This window comes from Sphaerodactylus townsendi, linkage group LG01 (genome assembly GCF_021028975.2).
Source record: "Sphaerodactylus townsendi isolate TG3544 linkage group LG01, MPM_Stown_v2.3, whole genome shotgun sequence".
Lineage (NCBI taxonomy): Eukaryota > Metazoa > Chordata > Lepidosauria > Squamata > Sphaerodactylidae > Sphaerodactylus > Sphaerodactylus townsendi.
In genome coordinates this window covers 21,020,139-21,043,506 of record NC_059425.1, presented here as the reverse complement: position 1 = coordinate 21,043,506, position 23,368 = coordinate 21,020,139, and the positions used below count along the sequence as shown (strand labels likewise).

The window sequence follows — 23,368 nt, the reverse complement described above, 5'->3', positions numbered from 1 at the left end:
GGACTTCCAGGCAAACTTGCCTCTCAAACATTTCCGGCTTCTATAAAAGAACAACTTCTGACACCAGCCATTGATGGAAAGGAGATCAGCTTACCTCTGTTTCGCAAAGTTTTGTGGCTGGCTCTTGGTTGGTTGGTTGTTTTTATGAACGAGTCACATTTCAAGGTAAGCCAACTTCTCTGGCCTCAGTGGTGACTTTTAATGCTGCTTCCTGTCTTCGTCATTCCTGGAATTGCCCTCTTTTTCAGTCAGCGTTTGTCAGCTCTTCGAGGCTCCGTTACCATCATCACCCATCTATATTTACAAGGTGAGATCAGCCCAAAAAATACTGAGATGAGAGCAGGGGGGGGGGGGGCGAGGCTGATATTTCCACAAGCTGTGGTCATGATGGGAAAGACTAACAGATGGGGGCTAGCTGGGGACCAGATGGAGGCTGCTTCCGCAAGGGGGTGATGCCCTGATTTGGGCTCGTTCCTGCTGGGGATGTAACAGCATTCGCAGCTGTAGGAGCCCTTCTCATGGGGCGATTCCCCATTCTCCCCCCCCCCACCTCAAAAACACACAATTTTGGGGAGTTGCAATTCTATTTTAACAGCAGCCTAAAAAAAACGTGGCTGGCCCAATCCCATCACAGCTTGAAAGATAAACAGGAATAGTTCCGATTAATACTTAGATGTGAGGTTACCAAAGAAGTCCAGGGTTGTAACGCAGAGGAATGCAACAGCAAATTAGGTCTGCATTTCTCTTGCCCTGAAGATGCCCTGAAGGGTTAGAATCATAGAGTTGGAGGAGACCCCCAAGGGCCATCAAGTCCAACCCGCTGCCATGCAGGAACACACAATCAAAGTACTGCCATTAGTCAGTTGCAACTTGACAACACTGAATTATATTTTTTCATTCTGAGCTAGATGGCCCAGACTAGCCTGATCTCGTAAGTACTTGAAAGCTAAGCAGCCCCAGTTAGTGCTTGGATGGGAGATCACCAAGGAAGTCCAGGGTTCTTACGCCGAGGCAGTTTGGCAGACAATGGCAAACTACCTCTGCTCATCCATGCCCTGGGTGGAGAGGCTTAGGGATCTGGGTATGCTTTGTCTGGAGAGGAGAAGGTTGAGGGTGATATGGTAGCCATGCTTAAATATTTGAAGGGATGTCACATTGAAGATGGAGCAAGCTTGTTTTCCGCTGCTCCGGAGACTAGGACACCATTCTTGCATCTAGGAGTGATCCATAGAGTAATGGATTCAAACTACGGGAAAAGAGATTTCACCTAAACATTAGCCCCCTGCAATCTGGAAATCTATGTACAAAAATTTGGCCTTCCTTTCGTACCAGAGAAGAAGTCTGATTTTTTTTCTTTTTCTTTTAACTTGAAAAAAAGAAATTGTGTGTGTTTATGGCATTAAAAGATAAAATATGTTGCTATTATATAATACCACATACCGGTATATATTTTATATATTTGTGAGTTTATAAACTTTTCCTGTGTCCTCTGCTGGCCTTCACATGTCATCTGTGGCTTCCGCAAATCTCCCCCAAAATTCCCATTCAATTTCTTATGCCAACCCACAATATTTGAACACCATAGTGGGGAAAGTCGCAATGTGGAAGGGATAGCTGTAATTCGTTTAAGATGCTAAAGGTCCCTGATTCTTTCTGGCTGACTCAATATCAGGTGGGAAAAGGATGCAGAAAGGGCAGCGCCGACACCTCGGTGTTTACAGAAGCTGCTTTGGAGGAACGGAGGAGCCTGGGTCGAAAAGGAAAGGTAAAATTGGCTGCAGGCCTTGTGCGGCGGAAGGTCTTAAAGCTGCAGCACCCCAAATTATTGGATGGAAAAGGCACTAAATGGTTAAAAAGATTACATGCAACAAACTATTATATTCCACCATTATACAAAACAAGCAAAAAGCCTCATCCGGCAACTGGGAAGAAGATGGAAACCTAGTTGTTCCAGTAGAAAAAAAAATGGCCAGCTGGCAAATGGAGTGGCCACCAGCGAAATGCAGTTAGGAGCTTAAGTGCCGTGGCTTTACCTTCCTTCTCAAGCTCTCCATGGGAAATCATAAAGGAAAGGGACACTGCAAGGAATAAGCGATTTCAGCTGTCTCTGAAAGCATTACAGTTATCCCTTCCCCATCGTGGTGCCAGGGGCTCAATGATACCCGCCTTTCCTGGCATCTACCAAGTGTTTTTGGAAAGGGAGCGAGTCTTTTTGCCCAGCAAGGCTTTTGGCTGGCCGTTGGAGATCTGCTTGGGTGTGCAGATTTGGAAAAGTTAATTGCTTCGGCAGCAGCTGCCGCTGCGTAACTGAAGGTAAGCTGTATCAGCCGTTGCGTGGCAGACTCCACCACCTGCAGCCGTCGGTTTGTGGCTGTGCCCACCATGTTGCTAGAATTCCAAAGGTGCCTGCCAGCTCAAAGACTAAGGACCCCTGAGCTACTGACTTGAGGGCTTTGCAATCCTATCCTTCAAACTCCACCCCTGAGGCATAGCAAGGCTCCCAGAGGCTTTGATGGGCCTGCTCCCTACACCTTGGCCTTCCAGATACAACTGTTTTGCTCCCTGATATCTCAGAGTCTGAGCATCAGCTTTGGGGACCTGGCAGACTGAGATGACTAAGAGCAAAGTAGGTGCCCAGGCTGGGGGTTGAAGGGCAGAACGAGGTTGTATCTGGGACTTTCTGCTAAGGAGATTTGTGATTGCCTGGGCTTTAGCCAACCGGCATAGTGCAGAAAGGGAAGTGTAAATCGTGGGTGTTCTGCCTGCCCACCGTCTGCCCTCTGTGTGCCTTTCTGCCAAATGGTGATGTCATTTTACCCAGCAATTGCTTAGCAGCAGGCACTGAGAAAGGGAGGGGGGGAATTAGAAGATGAACTAATATTTTCGAGTCTGTAGTGAGTCATTCTTGCACAGCAGAGTGGAGACAGCGAGGCAGGGACTCAGTCCCACCCCCTACCCCAGGTTACAGTATGGACCATGTTGTCACAGAACTGGTAAGTTTCCCCAAAAGCCAAGTGGGCAACTGTGAACCTTTACCTGGAGGGCACAGATCTGGATATAGGACTGGAGCTGGGGATTAATGCCTGGATACAACGAGGGGCCTTGAAAGCTTTTGCATCTTTCAATAAATATTTTGTCCCCCAAATACAAAATGTTAGCATGATCAGAAATACAGTTTGCAGGTTCTGACTGGCTGTGTCTGTAAGCAGGCACAGCAAAGTGCATTCAGCAATCATATACTGATGATGGGGGAGAAGGTCCAAGACACGTAACATGGTCTAATACAGCGTCAACATTTTGGAATTTTAGCTATAGTGCCCTTGTAGGTTACACTGCAATAATACTGCAAGTTACACCCACGCCAGTTTGGTGGAGAGGGTTGTATGTATAGAACTGTGAACCTGCTGTAGATGCGGAAATAGTTGGCAGTGTTTTGTCATTATAGGAAAGCAGAGCCCTGTGGATGGTGACCTGCATTTTTTTTGTGGGTGACATTTGAAAACTCACCTCCCTGACCTTCCATGCTGATTTTATCATGAATGTGGGCTGGTTTCCGCGAGAACCAATGAACACAAGACACTGCTATTTCTTAAGTAATAATACTTTAATAAAATTAAGTTCTTAATGTAATTTAGCACATTTAATACAATAACCCTTTCCCTTCTTGGTTTTCCTACAAGTTGTGCAACATCATTATTTTTTTTAAAACTTTTTAAAAATCTTCTTTTCTATATGCCTCCGAAACTCAAGACACTGAGTCTAACTAGTAAGCTTTTTTCCTTTTTATTTTCATACGTGTTGGGTTAGTATTTCTCAGCGTCTGTCTGTCGGACTCTCTTTCTCAAATGGACTTCTGCAGACGGAGAAAAAGAGCGGGAAAAATGTACGCAAAAACAAACAAAACAAAGCCCGCCCTTCCAAACCCTGGCCGTAAGATAGGATCAACTTCCATGAACTAACTACTGGTTTCCTATGCCAACAAAGACATTTTTTTAAAATGAGGAACGAGCTGGAAATGTCCGTAGCATTAAGAATATCAGAGAAACTGCTGGAGAATTCAACAGGCGATTGGCTTATGAAATGTGTATCTATTTTCTTTCATTAACTCAGAATAAAATTTTCAGCACCATCTTTTAAAAAAAGAAAACAACTCCATGACAGCCTTCAGATACATGGCCCAAAAATGTGACGGAACAAACTGTTGAACTCAGCAGAAGGAAGGAGACCCCAGAAACTTTCTTTGGGGATGCCTATTTAAGCCACAGTCAAAATTCAAAGCTACAGATGGACTTCCTTCTTTGAAGAAAATTTTCCATCTGTATGTGTGGCTTTTCCAATGCTGAGGCTATGCCTACACTACAATCTTATATTAACTTTCATGGCTTCCCCTTCTCCCACAAAACACTGGAAATTGTAGTTAGGCAAGAGTGCTAATTCTTGATTATAGAGCCTTTGCCCCTCGCTTGGAACTACATTTCCCAGGTTTCCCTGGTGAACGAGAACGACAAATTAATGCCCTCTTTTTAGGATAATCTGGGAAATGTACTAAAATGAAAAAACTGGTTTTGAGTTTGCAGTGCAGACACATTCCCAGTATTCCTCCCCTTGGGACTGTATGCATACAACGTGGCACATGCATTGGAGTGGCTGAATTGTGGAGTCAAAATGGCTGAATGAAACAGAGGGGCATCCCATAATTCAAGAGATAAAGAGGTAACCATTATTCTTCTCATTTATGAACACGTGGAAAAGGTCACAATAGCACCAAGGCAATGAAATCATTTTGCTCTTTTTTTAAAAAAAGAAAAAAAAGCACAGATCCATTTTAATAGAAAATTAAGTAACAATGCAGACACCACACTTTTGTGTTTAAGCTGGATATCTGCAGATGTAGCAAATTCCTCACTGTTGTATTGAGGTATTTTCCTCTCTTCCCCTGTCGCAAAAGGATCATGGAAGAACTATAGATAGGTAAAATACATTCTTTCACTTATAAGGATAAATCTGTTTCCACTTGTATAATAATTCTAGAATGGTTCTTAATATAACAAATGGATTAAGGTATGTGTCTTGATTAAGCATTTCTGCTACTGGAGTGGACCTGGATACACAGCATTTACTGCAATGGTGCGGCTCTGATTTTTGTTTGTTTGTTTTGCTGTAGCCGTTTATTTCACATTGTTTTCCTCGGAGAAAAAGGGTTCTAGCTTTAATTCGGCCCACTAGTTTAAAAGGCATCAGTGTTTTTCTCCTAAAACCTGGCTTCATTTAGTTTAAACAAAATGGAATCACTCCAGATTTTATTACAACAATCCTTTAACGCCAGGCGCAGAATATTGGTTTCCTGATTTTATCCTGATCAGTAAAAGATTTTCCTGTGACTTCAGTGGATTTCATGTCCTACCTTCATCCAAGATTCATTCTATTAACACACAACAGATCTGCATTTTCCCATGGGAACCAACTCTGAAATGCTGATACAAAATGTAATACCTGAATTCCTCTTTACTTCAATAGCAACTGAAATTGCATCAGGTTTTACATACCAGAAGTTAGTATAACTGATTTCAAAAAGGTACCTTTAATTTACACATAAGTACTAGCAAAAATGGACCCAGGTTGTTCAATGTCATCCTTCCCAAGAAAGTAGAAATATTTTTTGAAAAGCTAAGCACCCACTCAATCAGCTTCTCCTACCTGTCAAAATCAATGAGCAAATGTCTATGCCATTGTCTCGGACTAAAGCAAGGCTAGAATTTGCTGATTGGTACAAGTATTAGAAAACATCTGCCCTACAAACTTAAATCAGTCTAGTTATTACATTAAACCCCCCTCCACAAGGAATCCTGGGAACTGTAGTTCTGTGAGGAGATCTAAATTCTACGTTCCACAGAAAGATGATTGTTGGGTTGTATATTCCTCTGCCACAAAGCAAAGCATGCTGGACCTTCTTTGTTGTAGAATGTTCCACCTGGGTACTAGTCCTACCTAGCCCGGCTCCCCGCATCCATTTGAAAATTTGAAAGTAAACATAAATGCTCTTGTATCAAAGTACCATGTTCAATAAATGCACAAAATAATGGTTTTGACAAAGGCAACACATATGAATGATAATTCTCATATTCATTCAGGACTATATTCTAATGTGGAAGTCTATAATTTTCTCAATCATTGCACCTCAACTGACCGAACTATCATCTTTCTGGGGAACAAACAGAATTCTCAGCACCCTTGCAGAAATTCCCAGAGAGCTTTGAAGAATGCCACAGCAGTTAAATTAGCTTTAAAACAGTTTAAATTTGTAGTGTCGATGTAAACTATAAAGTGCATCCGAGTTTCAGTCCAGGGCATACTGTTTCAAGTATCAAACCATTAAAAAAAAACCAAAATGAGGTAAAGAAAACAAGCAAAAAAAAATAATAAAGCGACGAAATAGCAAAATGTTTGATCTGTTTTACTATTTCCTAGACCGTGAACACCAATTGTCTGAACAAATCAAAGGAAATTCCATTTTTAATTCAGTTTTAAACTGGATTCTGATCCCAAAAAGCAGATTCTAATCTTGTATACAAAGATTAGAAATTCCACAGGATCTAATAGGACTTGGAAAATTTTCACCCACAGAGAGCAATTCTTTTACAGAGACCTGGAGGTATTCCAGATGTACATATGTTTGACATCATCACAAGGACTATGGTGGACTTAAATCTGTATTTGAATCAGGCTGGGAAAGGCCTAGCCCTGATTCGCAACACAGGAAAACAGTTGAGAATGGGGCAAAAGGGGATATTTGCTAGACATGTGTCAAATGTTCATGAAAGCTTAACTGGGCATACCTGTGTACTCTAAAAAGGTGCTCTCTCTCACTCCAGAAGTAGCCACATTTCTACATTTGGAGCATAGTGACTCTGTAGCTTGTCTTCTGAATCCACTGGGTGCTTCCACCAATATTCAAGACTTTTGAATTGTTTTACAGTTTCATTGTGGAATGAGAAAATAATCCAACTGGGTAGGGTGTGGGAGTGGGAGTCAACTCTATACTTCTTAGAGGCTTACTTCAAATTACTCTAATAGCATCCTATAAGCTATGTTATTGTTTGATTTTATAATAAGGTCCTATAATATCAAAAGATTTTGGTGCAGCAAAAGCCGCTGATCACTGGGATATGATACCCAATGCGAGACGTTCCTCAGGAAATAAGGCTCAGAATGGCTATCACTTTGCAGAGGCAAACAATAATGAACCAGAGGCTCTCCAGCCCCTTGAAAATTGTGAACTTTATACTCTTCGAGATTTTAATCTACACTTCCTTTAAGACTGCATAAAAACTGAATACTGCCCGGTCTGATTCGTGTATTCTAAGAATGAGTGTCTTTATATCCCCCCTCCACACACAGACACACACACACACATATACACACACACAAATCCAAATTCCATACTTGCCTGTCCTCAGATTATCTATATTTGGCTTGTTTGCTAGGCATAATTTGTTTACCTCCCAAGAATTTTGAGTTGTCAGAGTACTGGAATATTTTAAGAGGGGGGATATATTCGGGCTCAAAGCTGGAGGGAAATAAAATTTTGCGCTAGCAGAGAATATCCAGATTTTTGAACTTCCACGAAAATGCAGAGTAAACATTAGAGACTCTAGGGCTGCATGCACCCTTCACCCCACAGCTCTTTGCTTCACAGTGGGGTTTTCTCACTTTTTTGTTTACACAGGGATTCTCCTCCTGAGAAGTGTCCCTAGCCAAGTCAATCTGCCATTTTGCCTGCTTACTGCTTCCTTCCTTCCTGCTTCCATGCAACCTCCATTTGAGGAGGTTGCCTGCCATTTTTATCCTGCTGTCTTTGGTCTAGCATTACTTTGCTGGAGCATGTCAATTTCATGTGAATTTCACAAGGTCTCACTCCAGTGACAGACCATCAGAGTTAAAATAAAGATAAAAAAGCCTTTCTAGTCATTCTGAAATGGTGGCTGTTGTGTGGACGGAGAAAGGAGGGGAGTAGCCAGAAAACCCAAAGAAAGCTTAACATACAGTGATCTCCTTCACTTTCCCAGCAAAGGGTGAGAAAAAAAACCACACTTTAACAGCTTCCAGAAACTGTGGGGATTATCTGATCTGACAGAGCAGTGAGCTCAGAAGGAGTGAAAAGATATACATAATCAAGAATCAAACCCAAAGGGAATGTATGCTCATTGCGAAGGAGATTATAGTGCATACATGGCTTAAGTTAATAATAAGAGTTTATACTAAGTTGAAAACATATTTCAAGACCCTGAACACTGTTATATTATTCTTTCAGCCTTGGGTAGACTTGTTAGGGTGGGGTCTCAAAGGTAATTGCTTGCTGGTCAAAACTGTTCTTTCCACAATTCCAACTTCTTAATAGTCTTGCAGAATATAACTATGGGACAATTTTATTCCAAATTCTCCTTTTAAATTCTAGGAGGGTTTTTTTTAATTGTATTATTCACCAGTGATGGAAATAGGAACAGACAGGCAAGGAATATCAGCAAAATGTTTCATTCACATTGATCATCTATTTTCAAAGTATAAGTGGAATGTAACTGTATTTGTTAATATGTTGGTAAGGACCTTTCAAAAGCCTGTCTTGAGAAGTTTTTCTTTCTTTTTTTTTCTCAGAAAGAAAACAGTAACCTGTCCTTTTAACAAACAAACCTCATGTTTTTTACATTTTCCACTTTCTGTTCAAAACTCAACTACCTCCTTGCCTCTGGCCGGAAGTTGAAATTAAACCCAACAAGTGTAATCTTCTCTGTTTCATGAATATTTTCTCTCTTATGGATGAATATTCTTTAAAAGATCAACATAAAAATCCAAACCTATTTTTTTAAAAAAATACACAATAGATCCCATAATTTCCCCCTTCCATAAAAAAATAACATTGCAGCTTTGATTGACAGGAAGTCTACTAAACGGTGGTTCAAATTTCAGTTAAGTAACGTAGTAATGACCTCAAAAAAAACTGCATAGGATTAGAAGGGAAATTAATTATAACAATAAAAAACCCTGACCTTGGTTATGAATTTATTTTACATTCTGCTCTGTCCGGGATCGTCAATTTCTTATATTTTCTTCAACAATATGGATATCATCTACTATTAATGTTTATTCTTTTCTATAGGATTATAGGAAATACATTAGAAATTTTATACTTTTAAAAAGTTTTATTTAATATACTCATGGACTCCCTTTTTTCTTTTTTTTTGCTTTGTTTTAATTTTTGGTTAAAAACTACGAAAATGGTTCTTTGAACAAAGCCCAACAGAGCCGAGACACTTTCCTTCTGACTTGATAAAATGTAGAAGACCCAGCCTTGCAGAAATGTAAGAGAGACTGGAATTGTCAATGTTGGGTTAGGAATTTGGAAGAGTGGCCTTGGGGAGGACACAATTTGAGACCACAGAAGGTTATAAGAGTCCACTCTCCAAAGCAGCCATTTTCTCCAGGGGAACTAATCCCTATACAGCCCAATTTAGAGCCCCTGGCAAAGGGAGGCCTTCTTGTTGGCACAGGGAGGCGAAAAACCAAAAAAAAAAAACCCCACCCTATTTGCTGCCCAAAAGCCCTCAAGTGGGCTAAGCTCCCGGCACCAGCATTCTGGCAGGCAAAGGCATTGTGGAAGCTGACTAATGTCGGCTCTACCCCCAGCTACGCCTCCAGAACAGCCCCACTACGCCAGCAGTACCAATGCAGTGCTCTGCACCATGTCTGCCCGCTGCGGAGGGCCGTTGCAGCCACCCTCTGGCAGATTTGCCCCTCCACTGGCGTAAGTGCCCTGGGGAGAGCAAATCCACTGGCGCAGCCCCGTACCACTTCCATAGATGGATTCAGCCCTAGCCCCTGGATTGGGCTAATAGTCTGCAGATCAGTGGCATTTTCAGCTCACCAGACCCCACCTGGAGTTTGGTAACCCTAAACGAGACCAGAATTGTCACTGTCCTCTAAGAAACAGGGGGTTATTTTTAGTGTTTCTTTCACAAAGAACTGGGTCTGTGCTGAAATACCACTCAACTCCAAAGGTGTACATCTGCACTACAAAGTGCTGTTCATTTTATCGTTAAATGTCACATGTTCTCCCAGAAATTCTAGGAAGTTTAGCCTGGTGGTTTGCTCCTAATTCTCTGCTAGAGATTTCTAACTGCCAATCACAGCATTACAGTTCCATAAGTAGACAGTAGATGACTAAACTCAGTTTCAGGATAGGGTGTAGGTTTACCCTCTGAAGAGAGCAACCCATTCCACAAAGTATCAAAAGGAAGTATTTAATATGTAGTACGCTGAAGCTGTGTCCAGCATTCCTCATGATTAAGCTCTTGGCTGGATCCCTAGTTCCATGCTTGCAGGAATTTTAAATATTTTTGAAAACACACATTTTATTTTAGGACTATAGAAATCAGCAAAATTGCTGATTGCCTTAAATATTTCCTTTGAGGATTGTTGTTAATACCTGAAATAATTGGACCACAGAAAGGTGTCCAAAATATCCACAAACCTTATGTCTAAAGATGGGTGAGGAACCATATATTCCATGGCCGTACACCCAGTACTAATTAATGACAGTGGAATTTTATCACTCCTCTTACTTTCTAGGGGTTTGTTTGGCTGGTGCACAAACAGTAATTTTTCCTCAGCTATTCATTAGATAATGAGAATCACCTCATCCAGGAGTTATAAGCAGACAGTGGTTAGTTGCAATTTGCCTAGATTACCAAGAGTTTTGATTGTATTCCGCTCAGCGTTTTTCAGATTGTGTGGTTTCCTCATCTTACATCTTGTAATTGTGAGAAAGTGGCTGGGAAGGGTGGGGGTGGTCAACGAGTGAGGATCCATGACACAGAAGCTCAGTGAAGACCACCAACAGTCTTCCTAGTCACAGGAAGATGGGTGAGGAGGCTAGTTGGAAGCTTGGACCAATAGAAAGTCCCTTCTGTTTGGGCATGGCCAATATAGAGGCCTCTTACCAGGGGCGTACCGCCCAGGACGTCATATGGGGTCAAATGTCCCTGGGCTGTGGCCATTTAGTCATGTGGGGGCGGAAAATCGCCCCCCACACCCCTTCCCCTGGCTCCATACACTGACTTCAAGACAAGTGACTTGTCTTGGTGCAAAAAAAAGTTGTTTGGTCGTGGTGTGAGAGGGCGGCCATCCATACGGGGTGGGAGCAGCAGAAAACTAAGATTTTGCACCGGGCTGCATTTTCCCTAGATACACCTCTGCCTCTCACTGTCAACTATCTGCCTATCAAAAAGACTGACACTGGGAATTCCCAGCTGGATCTGAAGAGAGTTCTGAGGCAGATTGCTCAGAACTGGCCTGCAAAGTCCCAAAGCACTCCCTATATCCATGGGAACAGAAATACTATTTAAGTAGAGTCATACCCTTTCAAGTCCATTGACTTCAAAGGACATAAAAGAGGGAAACTATCTCTAAGACAGTGCTGTTAGATTCTTAAAGCATGTGTTTAGTTTTTTTAAATCAAACTTAAACATCTTGGATACTTTCTAGAGAAGTGTTTGTCCAGTTAGGATTTTTTAGTGGCATTTCTTCTATCCAATTCATAATATTTGTTATTTTAATCCTTTTTTTCCCATTACAAATGTGTGATAAGGTTTTTTTGGGGGGGAAGGGCTATTCGTACCATAACTACCCACTTATACATACACGCACGCACACACAAGAGGAAGGAAAAAAGAAAAACATATATTAAAAACACTTTTTTAAGCAATACTCTGGATACAAATGTATTTTTAACCTACATATATTCTAAACATTCTAATCTTTTTAAGGATCACTTTATCATAAAATAAAATATCCTTTTTTTCCTTATAATAAATTACCTAATAAAAAGTATTTTTTTATTTTAGCCCAGTTCCTTACTACATTTACATGTAATAAATGCATTTATTAAAATAGAATATTAAATTATAAAGAAATGTTCTAATTTTTTTAATCTTTCCCCCCTCTCCATTTAAAAAACAAAACAAAACACCAAAACAACCGAGCTTGTAAATGCACCTCGTCAAGGCGAAAATAAACTAAAGACTGAAATGTTTGTTGCTGTCGATTTGATTCAAGAGGGGCTTTAGATTAACAGTCGCAGCCTTTGCATCACTGGAGGTTTTTAGAAGTATGTGTATGAAGAGAGAGAGAGAGAGAGAAAAGAGGAAAAAAAAGATAAGATATCCCAGCAGCTAAAAATACTTCTGCAAACTACAGTTTGGCTAGGATATTGATAATGTCTCCTCATTTAAATATAAATCCAATTCATTTCTTAGTTTTAATGCATTATAATAATACTATTCTCTATATAATTTATGTCAATGAGGCTGTTCTCACAGTATGATCATGGGAATTCCCTCCCTGGATAGATCTGTTCCCACCCCTTTATATAAACACGCCAATACCTCTAAACAATGGCTTCCAATTTCACATGTTTGGCATTTGTCTCTCTTCTCAGCCAGTGCGGACATTAATGATTCACTCCAGTTTGGATAGAGCTGAAAGGAGTGTTTTGCCAATAGCAGGTTTTCCAAGCTGAAATTTCAGAACAATGGCCAAAGATTGTATTCCAATAAGACAACTATCAAGTTGCTATGTTTTGATGACATCAACGTCTTGTCTCGAATTCAGGTCCTTGATACGTAACAAATTTGAAGCAAATATCAAGTAGTCTTGAAAACACGACCTTTTGTTGCCAAAAGACGTGAAAGTTTATTGGCATTCCAAAGCATAATTTGGAATATTAATTCCAAATTCCCACTGAAGTCACACGTCAGTGTCAAGTTTTAGAATTTTCAAACTGTCCACCCCTTGCCTGCGAAATTTTGAAGTAATTACATTTCATCAAACCTCTGGTGCAAGAATTCCAAGCTGCATTTCGGAAATGCTATTATTTCAAAACACAAGGACATTGCTTTCCTTGAAATTCTTCCTATAGAGTTCTAAATACCTCCAATTTGAATTTTAATATTTAGACCTGAGAAAAATTTTGAATTTAGGTCTGAAATTCGCTAATTCAATTAGACTATTTTCTTTCAGCTCTACCCAACTCTCCCATTTCTCTATGGTCCCCCCTCCCATTTTTTTTACGTACTTGACACTTGCCAGCACTTGGAGAGGTTTCCCACTAGAGCCCACATCATTTGGAGACGCTCGAATGTACAAAAGATCTTAGGCTTCAGTTCAGCAACTTATTTCCAACTCCAGCGATGCTGCCGACTGGTATCAGATACCAGATCTCGCCCTCATGAAATCAGATTTAGTAGCAAAGAGCAAACCTGCGTCAAATTATCTTGCCTAAAACAAAGTTTCCTTCACTGCTTTTGTAAACGCGCACCAGTTCACGCCTTTCAACATCAGGCAGTGTTTCTACACGGCTTGCTTCTACTCTGTGTTTCCCAAACATGACACGGCAAACGGCTCTTTTGCCAAAATGCGCAAAACAGACTGGCATTCTGAACTCAACTGACACTCTGAGGCAGCTGCTATTGGGTATGAATTGCATGCTGTTGGCTGGCCAAAGCTTGGGATCGGGTTTGGATGGGCTTGGCCAAAGTAAACTTTGGTTGTGCGAAAAGCAGAAGTTGGGGAGTCCGCATAACTGTACCCGACACACTGCATGCTTCTCATAAGTGTCATTTGAGCAGTATCTGTACTCCAACCCAACTCCATACTCTCAGGGAAACATGTATTGATTTCACACCCATTTAATAGTCATGGCTTCCCTCCGATCCATCCTGGAAACTATAGCCTGGTGGCAGTGCTGCACTCCGACACGGCTTGACCCATGTGTAGGAGACTGCAGAGACGAGCATCTTTATTCCCAAATGCCCTGCGGCCAGGTCTTCTTCCCCTGGAAAGGGACTGAAGAGACTAAAGCAGACTCATTCATCACTGCTCCATTTCCCCATTTGGTACGAGCAGAGTGAAAGGGCGGGGATCCCTATCAATGAAGCAGTTCAGCTTGTGATGGACGAAGGTTACAAGACATGAGTTCTTCCCTGTGCCAAAGGCAATTGCAATGGCAAGGGTGGTAAGGCCTAGGAAAAAATCGACCGCTGTGCAGTCTCTTTCGAAGCGGGCGTTGTTTCCCTGGGAAGGTAGTGGGGGAATCCAGCATTACCTCAGTGAAGATATGAGTATTGGCACAGATTGGAATTTAAAAACTCCCAGATATTCAAGAGCCCATCTGATCGTGCTAGAGGGGTTGCTTTTATTATTATTAATATTAATAATAACATTTGTCCTCTTTATTGCTGGTGAATCAGACCAACAAGCCATTTCTTCATACCTATCAAGGAAGATACAAGTCAGAGCAAAAAATTAAGGTCGTGGGCATTTTTTCTTTTTTTTTCTTTTAAGATTTATATATATACATATATTAAAAACAAAGTAATTACGCAAAATTTATTCCCATCCCCTTCCTGTAAGGGACCCCTGGGAATTCCAATCGATGGGCGCCCCCTACAGGACCCTCCCTTCTCCCCAAGGTAAGTATGCAGGCCCCCTCTTAGACCAGAGGTAGCTCTTGGTTTTGCAACTGAGGTTCTGCACACTTGGGTTGGTTTTTTTTTTCTTTCACTTGCTACATTAAAAAATAACAGGGAGGGAGGGTGGAAATATATATATATATATTTATATTTATATATATTTTTTAAAAGATGGGAGTTAAAATACTGCTATTAAACTAGAGTTGCTACATCAGGCTTTCTTTTAATATATATGTATATGTATATATAGATTAGATAGATAGATAAAAGGTTATTGGAACTAAAAAAAATTTCTTTATTCAAAAAAATTAACTTGGAAGAGGGCAAGGCCTGGTTCGCAAACTTGGACCCCTCCCCCCTTCCGTTTCTGATTAGCAAGTTTGGATATTGGTTTTGGATTCTATATTGTTATTTTTTGTTCCGTTTTTGTTTGTTTTTCTAAGGGAAAGATTCTAATATTTTCATCATGCGTGCGTGTAAGGGAAGGGGCCATTTCACTTTCTTACCATAATAAGGAGGCAACGGGGGGGAGAAAACCAGAGGAAAAGAATGGATTTCCCCCTCCCCGTCCTTCCACACTTTTCCTACTTGGCCCCAAAGGGCCGGTGCTAAAATATTCCCCCCATGCACATTTCCCCACAAAGGGAGGCCCTGCCCTCCGCTTTTCTCTTCTCTCCATCACCTGGCATAAAACAATAAAACATTGACCGAAAACTCTCTCACATTAACTACAAAACAGACTTCACTCCGCCAAGAACGACTAAATTCAAAGAATATATCCGGCCCTGCGTAGGGCGCCACGTTGCCAGAGGGAGCATCGCTGTGTGTCCCACCATTCCCGCAAATTTCAGTCCACCCTCTGGCTCCTTCACCCCACCCCATTTTATCTACATTAGCGTGAGAAGTTAAGATAACTTCCCACCAGTACCGTGCTACCGTCACTACCACCAGAAACAAATGGAATCAGACTGGTATCGATTGGTTTCCTCTTGTCTGCTTTCTCCAAAACAGAAAATGTTACTCCCCCCGCCCCCTCCTCTGCCTCCTTTCCTTTTCTCCATTTCTCCTACTGGGATTAATACAATTCTATTGAATAAAACAAGTATTATAACTTCTTTTTCACCAAAAAAAAGGGAGACTGTCAGAATTAATGGTATCCCACAAGGGTTTACTTAAAAAAGGGGTGGGGGGTGGGGGATGAAACCAGTTACCAAGATTTTTAAAGTATTTGCAGGCTTTTAAAAAGGAATGCATAGAAAGTTGTTTTGCTGGCATGCCAGAAGACTAACCAAGAACAGATAGGGTGCAGTGAACACCCCTTTCTTGCAGGGCGCACAGTGAACTGCTTTGAAGGCAAGTGCAGATTAATTTTGGTAGCGAAGCCCCTTTGCTGGATCTGAAAATTGACAAACCGGAAAGGGGCGGGGGGAATCGCCCAGTTCGGCCCTGCTAAGTTCTGCCTCGCATCTGTCAGCGTCTGCTCTGGGCACGCTGGGCAGTGCTGAGAAAGTTTGTGCGGGTTTGCCTCACTCTCCGGAGTCGCTTTCGTGTTTCCCTCAGCGGCTGGCTCAATCTGGTTCAAAAGAAGGGGCTGGCATCATAAGAACATAAGAAGAACATAAGAACATCACAGCTGCCCCCTTAAGACTCGGTGATGCTTTGCAGTTTTGAAACAGAGAGGCTTGGGGTTCGCTGCAATTTTCTTTTTCTTTTTTAAAAAAGAACCTCCTGTTCATTTTGATTAGGTAATGTTTTTCATGCCCAAATGTGTTCGAGGATCAAGCCGCTATAGCTTCCGGAGGCTAGGGTAGGAAGGCAAGCCCTGCAATAGGCTGACAGTGTCCCCTTTAGCAGAGTACAGTCTTTTCAGTGTATAGTGCAGAATATAAGATGTGGTCATGGATTATCGCCTCACCACCCCACAAATTCTTTCAGTTCCTGGATAATACATATTTTGTCATAGCTGAAAAAAAAAATACCTGTGTTCCCTACTTCCTCCCTTAGATCACAAACCATTGCCAAGTTTGGCAGGAACATCAGTCACTTCTCCCTCACCCCGCCCCCAAAATAAATTTCTCAGACAGGGCTGCATGTACTCCATGATTCTTCAATTGGGCCGTGCGAGTGTGGTCTTGTGGAATGGGTATGGACTCCCTCATCGTGAGAATTCCCACTTCTGTAATCTTTTTGCAAAAAAAGTGAGTCCACCTGAAATGGTGGTCATTCTCTCCTGAAATATCAGAAGCCACGAATGAGCATATGTTGTTGCAGCAAGGCCTACTGGGACGAAGAGTGACATGGAGAATTGTGTAGCTCTCATACTTGAAGGCAGTGGGTTGAGCCATGCAAAATAAATACACTTAATTAGCATAATTTCTACAATTTTCTTGATGCAGAATTTAGGATATTTCTTTTTAAAGCATGAAAGTACACACAACCCTGTCAGTAGATGACTGGGGACCATTTAGAACAAATCAGCAGAGGTCAAGGGATGGTATTTTCGGTGGAACAAAAGGGCTGAGAAAGAGAATGTATTCCCAAGAAGCATGCAGTGATGACATGAAAGTCTCCTGTATAGCATACAAGGATTTTTTTTTTAAAAAAACAAACCCTACAAATCCCAGAAATGCTTGGGCTCTTTAATTCTTTGTCTTTCCTTTTCTTTCTTTCCTTTTTTTTGTAGAACCATCTCTAACAAATTGCAAAGGTCCTTGGTGTCAAGAGTTCCTTCCTAAATAAGCATCCAAGAATTGTAAGCGAAAAGTAAAGATAGAGAATGGGAAGAAAACGAAAACATTCATATATATGCATTTATAGTGGTACCGGGTTGTTCTGATCCACCCCCTTTTAACATATGACCATCTTGGCAATTTGGCATCCAGGTAGCAAGTTCAAGAAACCTGACTACGTTAGGTTGCTGGGCTGCAGAAGGCAGGGAGACAAGTTTGAATGACCCGTCTCGCCTGCTCCCAACACTTTCAAAAAGTATCTGATGTAACAAAACCAGGAGTCAAACGACTTTGTCTTGAAATGATTAAGGATGTTCAACAAGGCAATTCAAAATTATTTTTTTCTATTTTTTGTGTTTTTTTGCGCATGTGTCTGTTTGCTTCATTCTGAAAAAAATATAATATATAAAAGTTAGCAACCTCCGGAAGATCCAGATGAGGACAACGATAGAGGTTTTGGTCCATAAGTAAATACTCTTTTTTTTTCTCTTTGCTTGGTTTTGAGTAACAAAAGTTTTGGTCCAGTTTAAAAAGACGAGAAAATTATATATAAACATGTTATTTCATTTTTATTATTTTATTTTATTTTTTGCTTTCCGTCGGGATGCGTGTTGGTTGTAAGTGGGCTTGATTGCCGGTATTGCGTGAACATCTTTCTTAGGTTTTCGTGAGAAATTGTTGTTGTTCTTAAAATCAAAAGAGAGAAGGAAAGGAAGAATTTTTTTCCTCTTTTTTGTGTGTCTACGTTAGTGGCTGCGTAACTTGGCAAGTGTGAAGGGTGAGACGTAGAAACATGGCGGTCAGCCCCCTCCATCCCCTTAACTGGGAATTTGGAAGCGTTGGTAGCTTGGTTTTGTTTTTGGAAATACCCTGTTAGTGACTCCTGATTTCTTATTCGATGAACAAATCCCTGCTCAAATAGGAAAAGCAAACTCAAAGTTCCAAAACCTTTTGCAGTGGCTCAGAAGACTCAAAACTAAAATTTAAAAGTGGCCAGGAGGATTTTCCTTGGGGGTTCTTCCAAACCCTTTTTGATTCTTCTCCCATTTCACTGGCTTTAACGTTATTTATTCGTTTTAATTATTTTTTCTTAGGAAAAAAAATAGAGGAAAAAGAATATAAAGCTCTTTAGCTGCTTCTTTTTCTTTTAAATGTTTGAGGTAATACAGTTGTGCCCTCGTTTGATCAGGTTCCCAGAGGTTGATGGTTTTTCTCTTTTTCTGTTCTGTTTCCCTTCCTGACAGCTCTAAGTTGCTTTCTGAATTTTTGGCCCCACCAGGCAAGTTGAAAGCCCAGCATCATCAGACCAAGATCAGGGCTGGGTTTGCTAGATGAGAAAATGCCCTCGTTCCCCTCCAGTAATGGCGCTAGCAGGCCACAGGCCCCACCCTACTACCACCGCATCACTTCCTGTGTTGCTTGCAAATTGCTCATGCGTGTTGAGAGTTCTCCGTTTCAAAACGACACTGCGGGCCGTCGTATAGCAATTGCCATTCCCAATATTTCTGGCTTCTCCATATTAATTGTATCGTCGTCACCTTTATGCTTATTCTCCTTATTCTTATTTTTTCTTAAAAAATAACATACATTGCTCCTAAAATAATTTTTCTTCTTCTTCTTTAAATTAACTTTCTTTTTCTAATTTGTTTGTTCATTCTTCCGATGTCTGGATTTCTCTCTCGCTCAGTTGCTCTCGCTCTCTGCTCTTCCCACCCTCCCTTCCCTTGACCCACTCCAATTCCCCTAACGATGTCTCTTTTTAAGAAAATATTCTAATGGCCTGAGTGGCAGTTGCGTGGCACACCGGGCACTCTGGGTCAGTTCTCTCACAGATCCGCACAGCACACTCCATGCAGAAGAGATTATGGCCACACGGGACTAGGGCTGCCGTTACTTCGCTTTCAAAACACACCATGCACTCCCGGCTGCTCGAGATGGACGACCGGGTGGTGGCGGAAGGACCCAGTTTGGAAAACCCTTGTAAGGACTCTCCCTGACACCTTCTAGGAAGCCCGGAGAGAGTAGGCTCTTGTATAGAAGAGGATGGGGAACGATGCGAGTTTGGATGGATGGCGCCAGTATTGCTAGATCGTTGTTGCTTAGAGAAGAGGACAGAAACAGGGTTGGTATTTTCCTGCCCAGCCCACAAGGGAGCACCAGACTCAGGAACCCCGTAGTAGAGATCTTGTTTGTTGACACCATAATTGGGAAAGAGGTAACTGTAATTAAAATCATTTTGGTCATTCAGCCGGGGAGTCTCATAAGCTGGGTCTACAGAGCAGTCACCAATGCACCCGAGGCTGTTTTGACGGAAGGTGGAGAGAGGCTTGCAACCAGGAGCTGGAGTGTGGACCCGCCAGGCCTCTGAGTAACGATTCTCCATGCCTGAATCAGGACTGCTGGACAGGAAGTCGTTTTCGTTGTTGTATTCTAAAATCTTGCCCGTCCGGACCGCGATATGGGTTTCGATTTCCTCTCGGGCTCGCTCCACGTTGCCCGGCGCTCCTGTGATCTCAAAGACAGGGTCCCGGTCTCGGCTGGGTGTGATGATGTACGTGTTGGTCTGCTGCTGGATCCTCTTGATGGTGGCTCCTTTGGGCCCCACCACCAGCCCTACTACGCGGTATGGGACCCGAACCCGGATGGTGACTTGACCTGGCAAGGTTGGGGCGCTACCAAAAGTCATGCCGGCCTTGTTGCGAGAGGCCCTGATCATGGAGAAGTGCTCGGCTGCAGAGATGATCTCTCTCCTTGCCATGGCAACATCTTCCCGCCGGCCGGTCACCATGAATACAGGCTCTTCACCACGTACCGGAGTCTTGATGTAGGTGTTGGTCTTTGCCCTCAGAGCTTTGATTTTGCAGCCTTTAAAGACAGTAAAGGAAAAAGAGGACACAAATTAAGTGGCCTTCTTGGCTTACTTTACATTAAGAACATAAGAACAAGCCAGCTGGATCAGACCAGAGTCCATCTAGTCCAGCTCTCTGCTACTCGCAGTGGCCCACCAGGTGCCTTTGGGAGTTCACATGTAGGATGTGAAAGCAATGGCCTTGCACAAGGCTCCCTTGTTAACCTGGACTGTTAAGGCATTTGCAATCTCAGATCAAAGAGGATCAAGATTGGCAGCCATAAATCGACTTCTCCTCTATAAATCTGTCCAAGCCCCTTTAAAGCTATCCAGGCTAGTGGCCATCACCACCTCCTGTGGCAGCATATTCCAAACACCAATCACACGTTGCGTGAAGAAGTGTTTCCTTTTATTAGTCCTAATTCTTCCCCCCAGCATTTTCAATGAATGCCCCCTGGTTCTAGTATTGTGAGAAAGAGAGAAAATTCTCTGTCAACATTTTCTACCCCATGCATAATTTTATAGACTTCTAATCATATCCTCAGACGCCTCTCCAAACTAAAGAGTCCCAAACGCTGCAGCTCTTTTCCTCATAAGGAAGGTGCTGCAGTCCCTCAATCATCCTCGCCGCCTCTTCTGCACTTCTTTTTTTTCTATCTCTTCAATATCTTTTTGAGATGTATACCAGAACTGAACACAGTAATCTATGCAAGGTCACACCACAGCTTTATATAAGGGCATGACAATCTTTGCAGCTCTTTATTCTCAATTCCTTTCCTAATTATCCCCAGCATAGAGCTTTCTGTCTTTTCACAGCTGCCATACATTGAGTTGACATCTCATGGAACTATCAACTAAGACGCTTCAAATCCCTTTCTCTCTTTCCTGGTCTGTGACTGATAGCACTGACCCCTGTAGCATGTATGTGAAGTTTGGATTTTGCCCCTATGTGCATCACTTTGCATTTTGCTACATTGAACTGCATTTTGCCATTTCAGCTCCACTCACCTAATTTTTTATCAAGGTCCTTTGGAGCTCCCTCACAATCCTTTGTGGTTCTCACCACCCTACATAATTTGGTAGGTGGTATCATCTTGCAAAATTTGCCACCACGCTACCTCCACCCCCCCTACTTCCAGGTCATTTATGAATAGGTTAAAGAGCACTGGTCCCTAACACGATCCTTGGGGACACCACTCCCTACATCTCTCCATTGTGAGAATTTCCCATTTACACTCCACTCTTGCTTCCTGTTTTCTCGCTAACCAGTTTTTAATCCATAGAGGACTTCCCCTCTTATTCCTTCATTGCTGAGTTTTCTCACTAGTCTCTGGTGAGGAACTTTGTCAAAAGCCTTTTGGAAATCCAAGTAGACAATGTCCACTGGTTCCCCCTTATCCACATGCCTGTTTACATCCTCAAAGAACTCTAGTAAGTTTGTAAGACAGGAATGGTTTCTGCAAAAAAAAAAAAGCTTGCCATGCTGACTCTTTTCTCAGCAGGTCTTGCTTTCTACATGTTTTAATTCTTATCTTTAATGACAGATTCTACTACTTACTAGAACAGATGTCAAACTGACTGCCTGTAATTTCCCCGGCCCCCTAGATCCTTTCTAAAGATTGGTGTGACATTGGCCATCTTCCAGTCTTCAGGATGGAGCCTGATTTCAAGGATAAGTTGCATATTAAAGTGAGAAGATCAGCAATTTCATGCTTGAGCCTCTTAAGAACTCTGGGTGAATGCACCCGGGGCCAGGATTTGGTAACATTTAGTTTATCAATGGCTGCCCAGAACTTCTCCTTGTCTACCACTCATCTTTGTTAGTTCTCTGATTCGCTTCCTACAGGCTTTGGTTCAGGTGCAGGAATTTTCTCACTTCCTCTTGCAGTGAAGACAGATGCAAAGAATTCATTCAGCTTTTCTGCAATCTCCTCCTTCTGTCATCTTTTAGCACTGACCCCTTTGTTCCTTTGTCATCTTAACGGCCTACCGCCTTGCTGGCTTCCTGCTTTGATGTACTTGAAGAACTGTTTGTTGCTGGCTATTTTGATGTTCACAGCCATGTGTTCCTATAATCCTTTTTTTTTTGCCTCCCCTTTACAGCTAACTTGTTTCCTCTTTGGCCACCATTTGTGTTCTCTGGTATTCTTATCAGTTGTTGGACTTCCATTTTCTAAAAGACATCTTTTTTTTTCCTAATAATTTCCCTTAACGCCCCTTGTTAACCATGGTGGCTTTTGACTGGGCTGCCTTTCCTAACCTAAGGAACACATTCCAGCTGAGCTTTTAGACTGTGTTTTTAAATAACCTCCAAGCATCTTTGGACATTTTTGACTCTCTTTGATTTTCCTCTTTCATTTCCTGCGCACTATCCCTCATCTTTGAGAAATTTCCCTTTCTTGAAGGCAATGTAACTACATTAGTAGTTGTCACTTGTTCTATGCAGAGATACTCGATACATTAGAACATAGAACAAGCCAGCTGGATCAGACCAGAGTCCATCTAGTCCAGCTCTCTGCTACTCGCAGTGGCCCACCAGGTGCCTTGGGAGTTCACATGTAGGATGTGAAAGCAATGGCCTTCTGTGGCTGTTGCTCCCGAGCCCCTGGACTGTTAAGGCATTTGCAATCTCAGATCAAGAGGATCAAGATTGGTAGCCATAAATCGACTTCTCCTCCATAAATCTGTCCAAGCCCCTTTTAAAGCTATCCAGGTTAGTGGCCATCACCACCTCCTGTGGCAGCATATTCCAAACACCAATCACCGTTAGTGAAGAAGTGTTTCCTTTTATTAGTTCTAATTCTTCCCCAGCATTTTCAATGTGCCTGGTTCTGGTGTTGGCCGAGAAAGAGAGAAAAATTTCTCTCTGTCAGCATTTCTACCCATGCGTAATTTTATGGGCTTCAATCATATCCCCTCAAGGCGTCTCACTCTCAAACTAAAAAAAGGAGTCCCAAGCGGCGCATGCTTCCTCATAAGGAGGAAGGTGCTGCAGTCCCTCAATCATCATTAAGCCCTTCTCTGCACTTTTCTATCTCTTCAGTATCGCTTTTTTTTTGAGAGATGTGGCGACCAGAACTGAACACAGTACTCCAAGTGTGATTAAGCACCACAGCTTTATATAAGGGCATGACAATCTTGCAGTTTTATTCTCGAGATTCCTTTCCTAATTATCCCAGCATAGAGTTTGCCTTTTCACAGCTGCCATACGCATTGAGTTGACATTCCCATGGAACTATCAACTAGGCATTAAATCCTTTCTGGTCTGT

The 23,368-nt window shown here is 42.0% G+C and overlaps 1 protein-coding gene across 1 annotated transcript in view; it reads right to left on the bottom strand.

Annotated features, from left to right (window-relative positions):
* Positions 1–3,585: 3,585 nt before the first annotated feature.
* MEX3A (mex-3 RNA binding family member A) overlaps positions 3,586–23,368 on the bottom strand; it is a 52,703-nt gene continuing 32,920 nt past the window's right edge. The window contains exon 2 of the mRNA XM_048513077.1: positions 3,586–20,116. Within this exon, the coding sequence (XP_048369034.1) occupies positions 19,011–20,116 (1,106 nt within the window). The 3' untranslated portion in view covers positions 3,586–19,010. The remainder of the gene's footprint in view (positions 20,117–23,368) is intronic.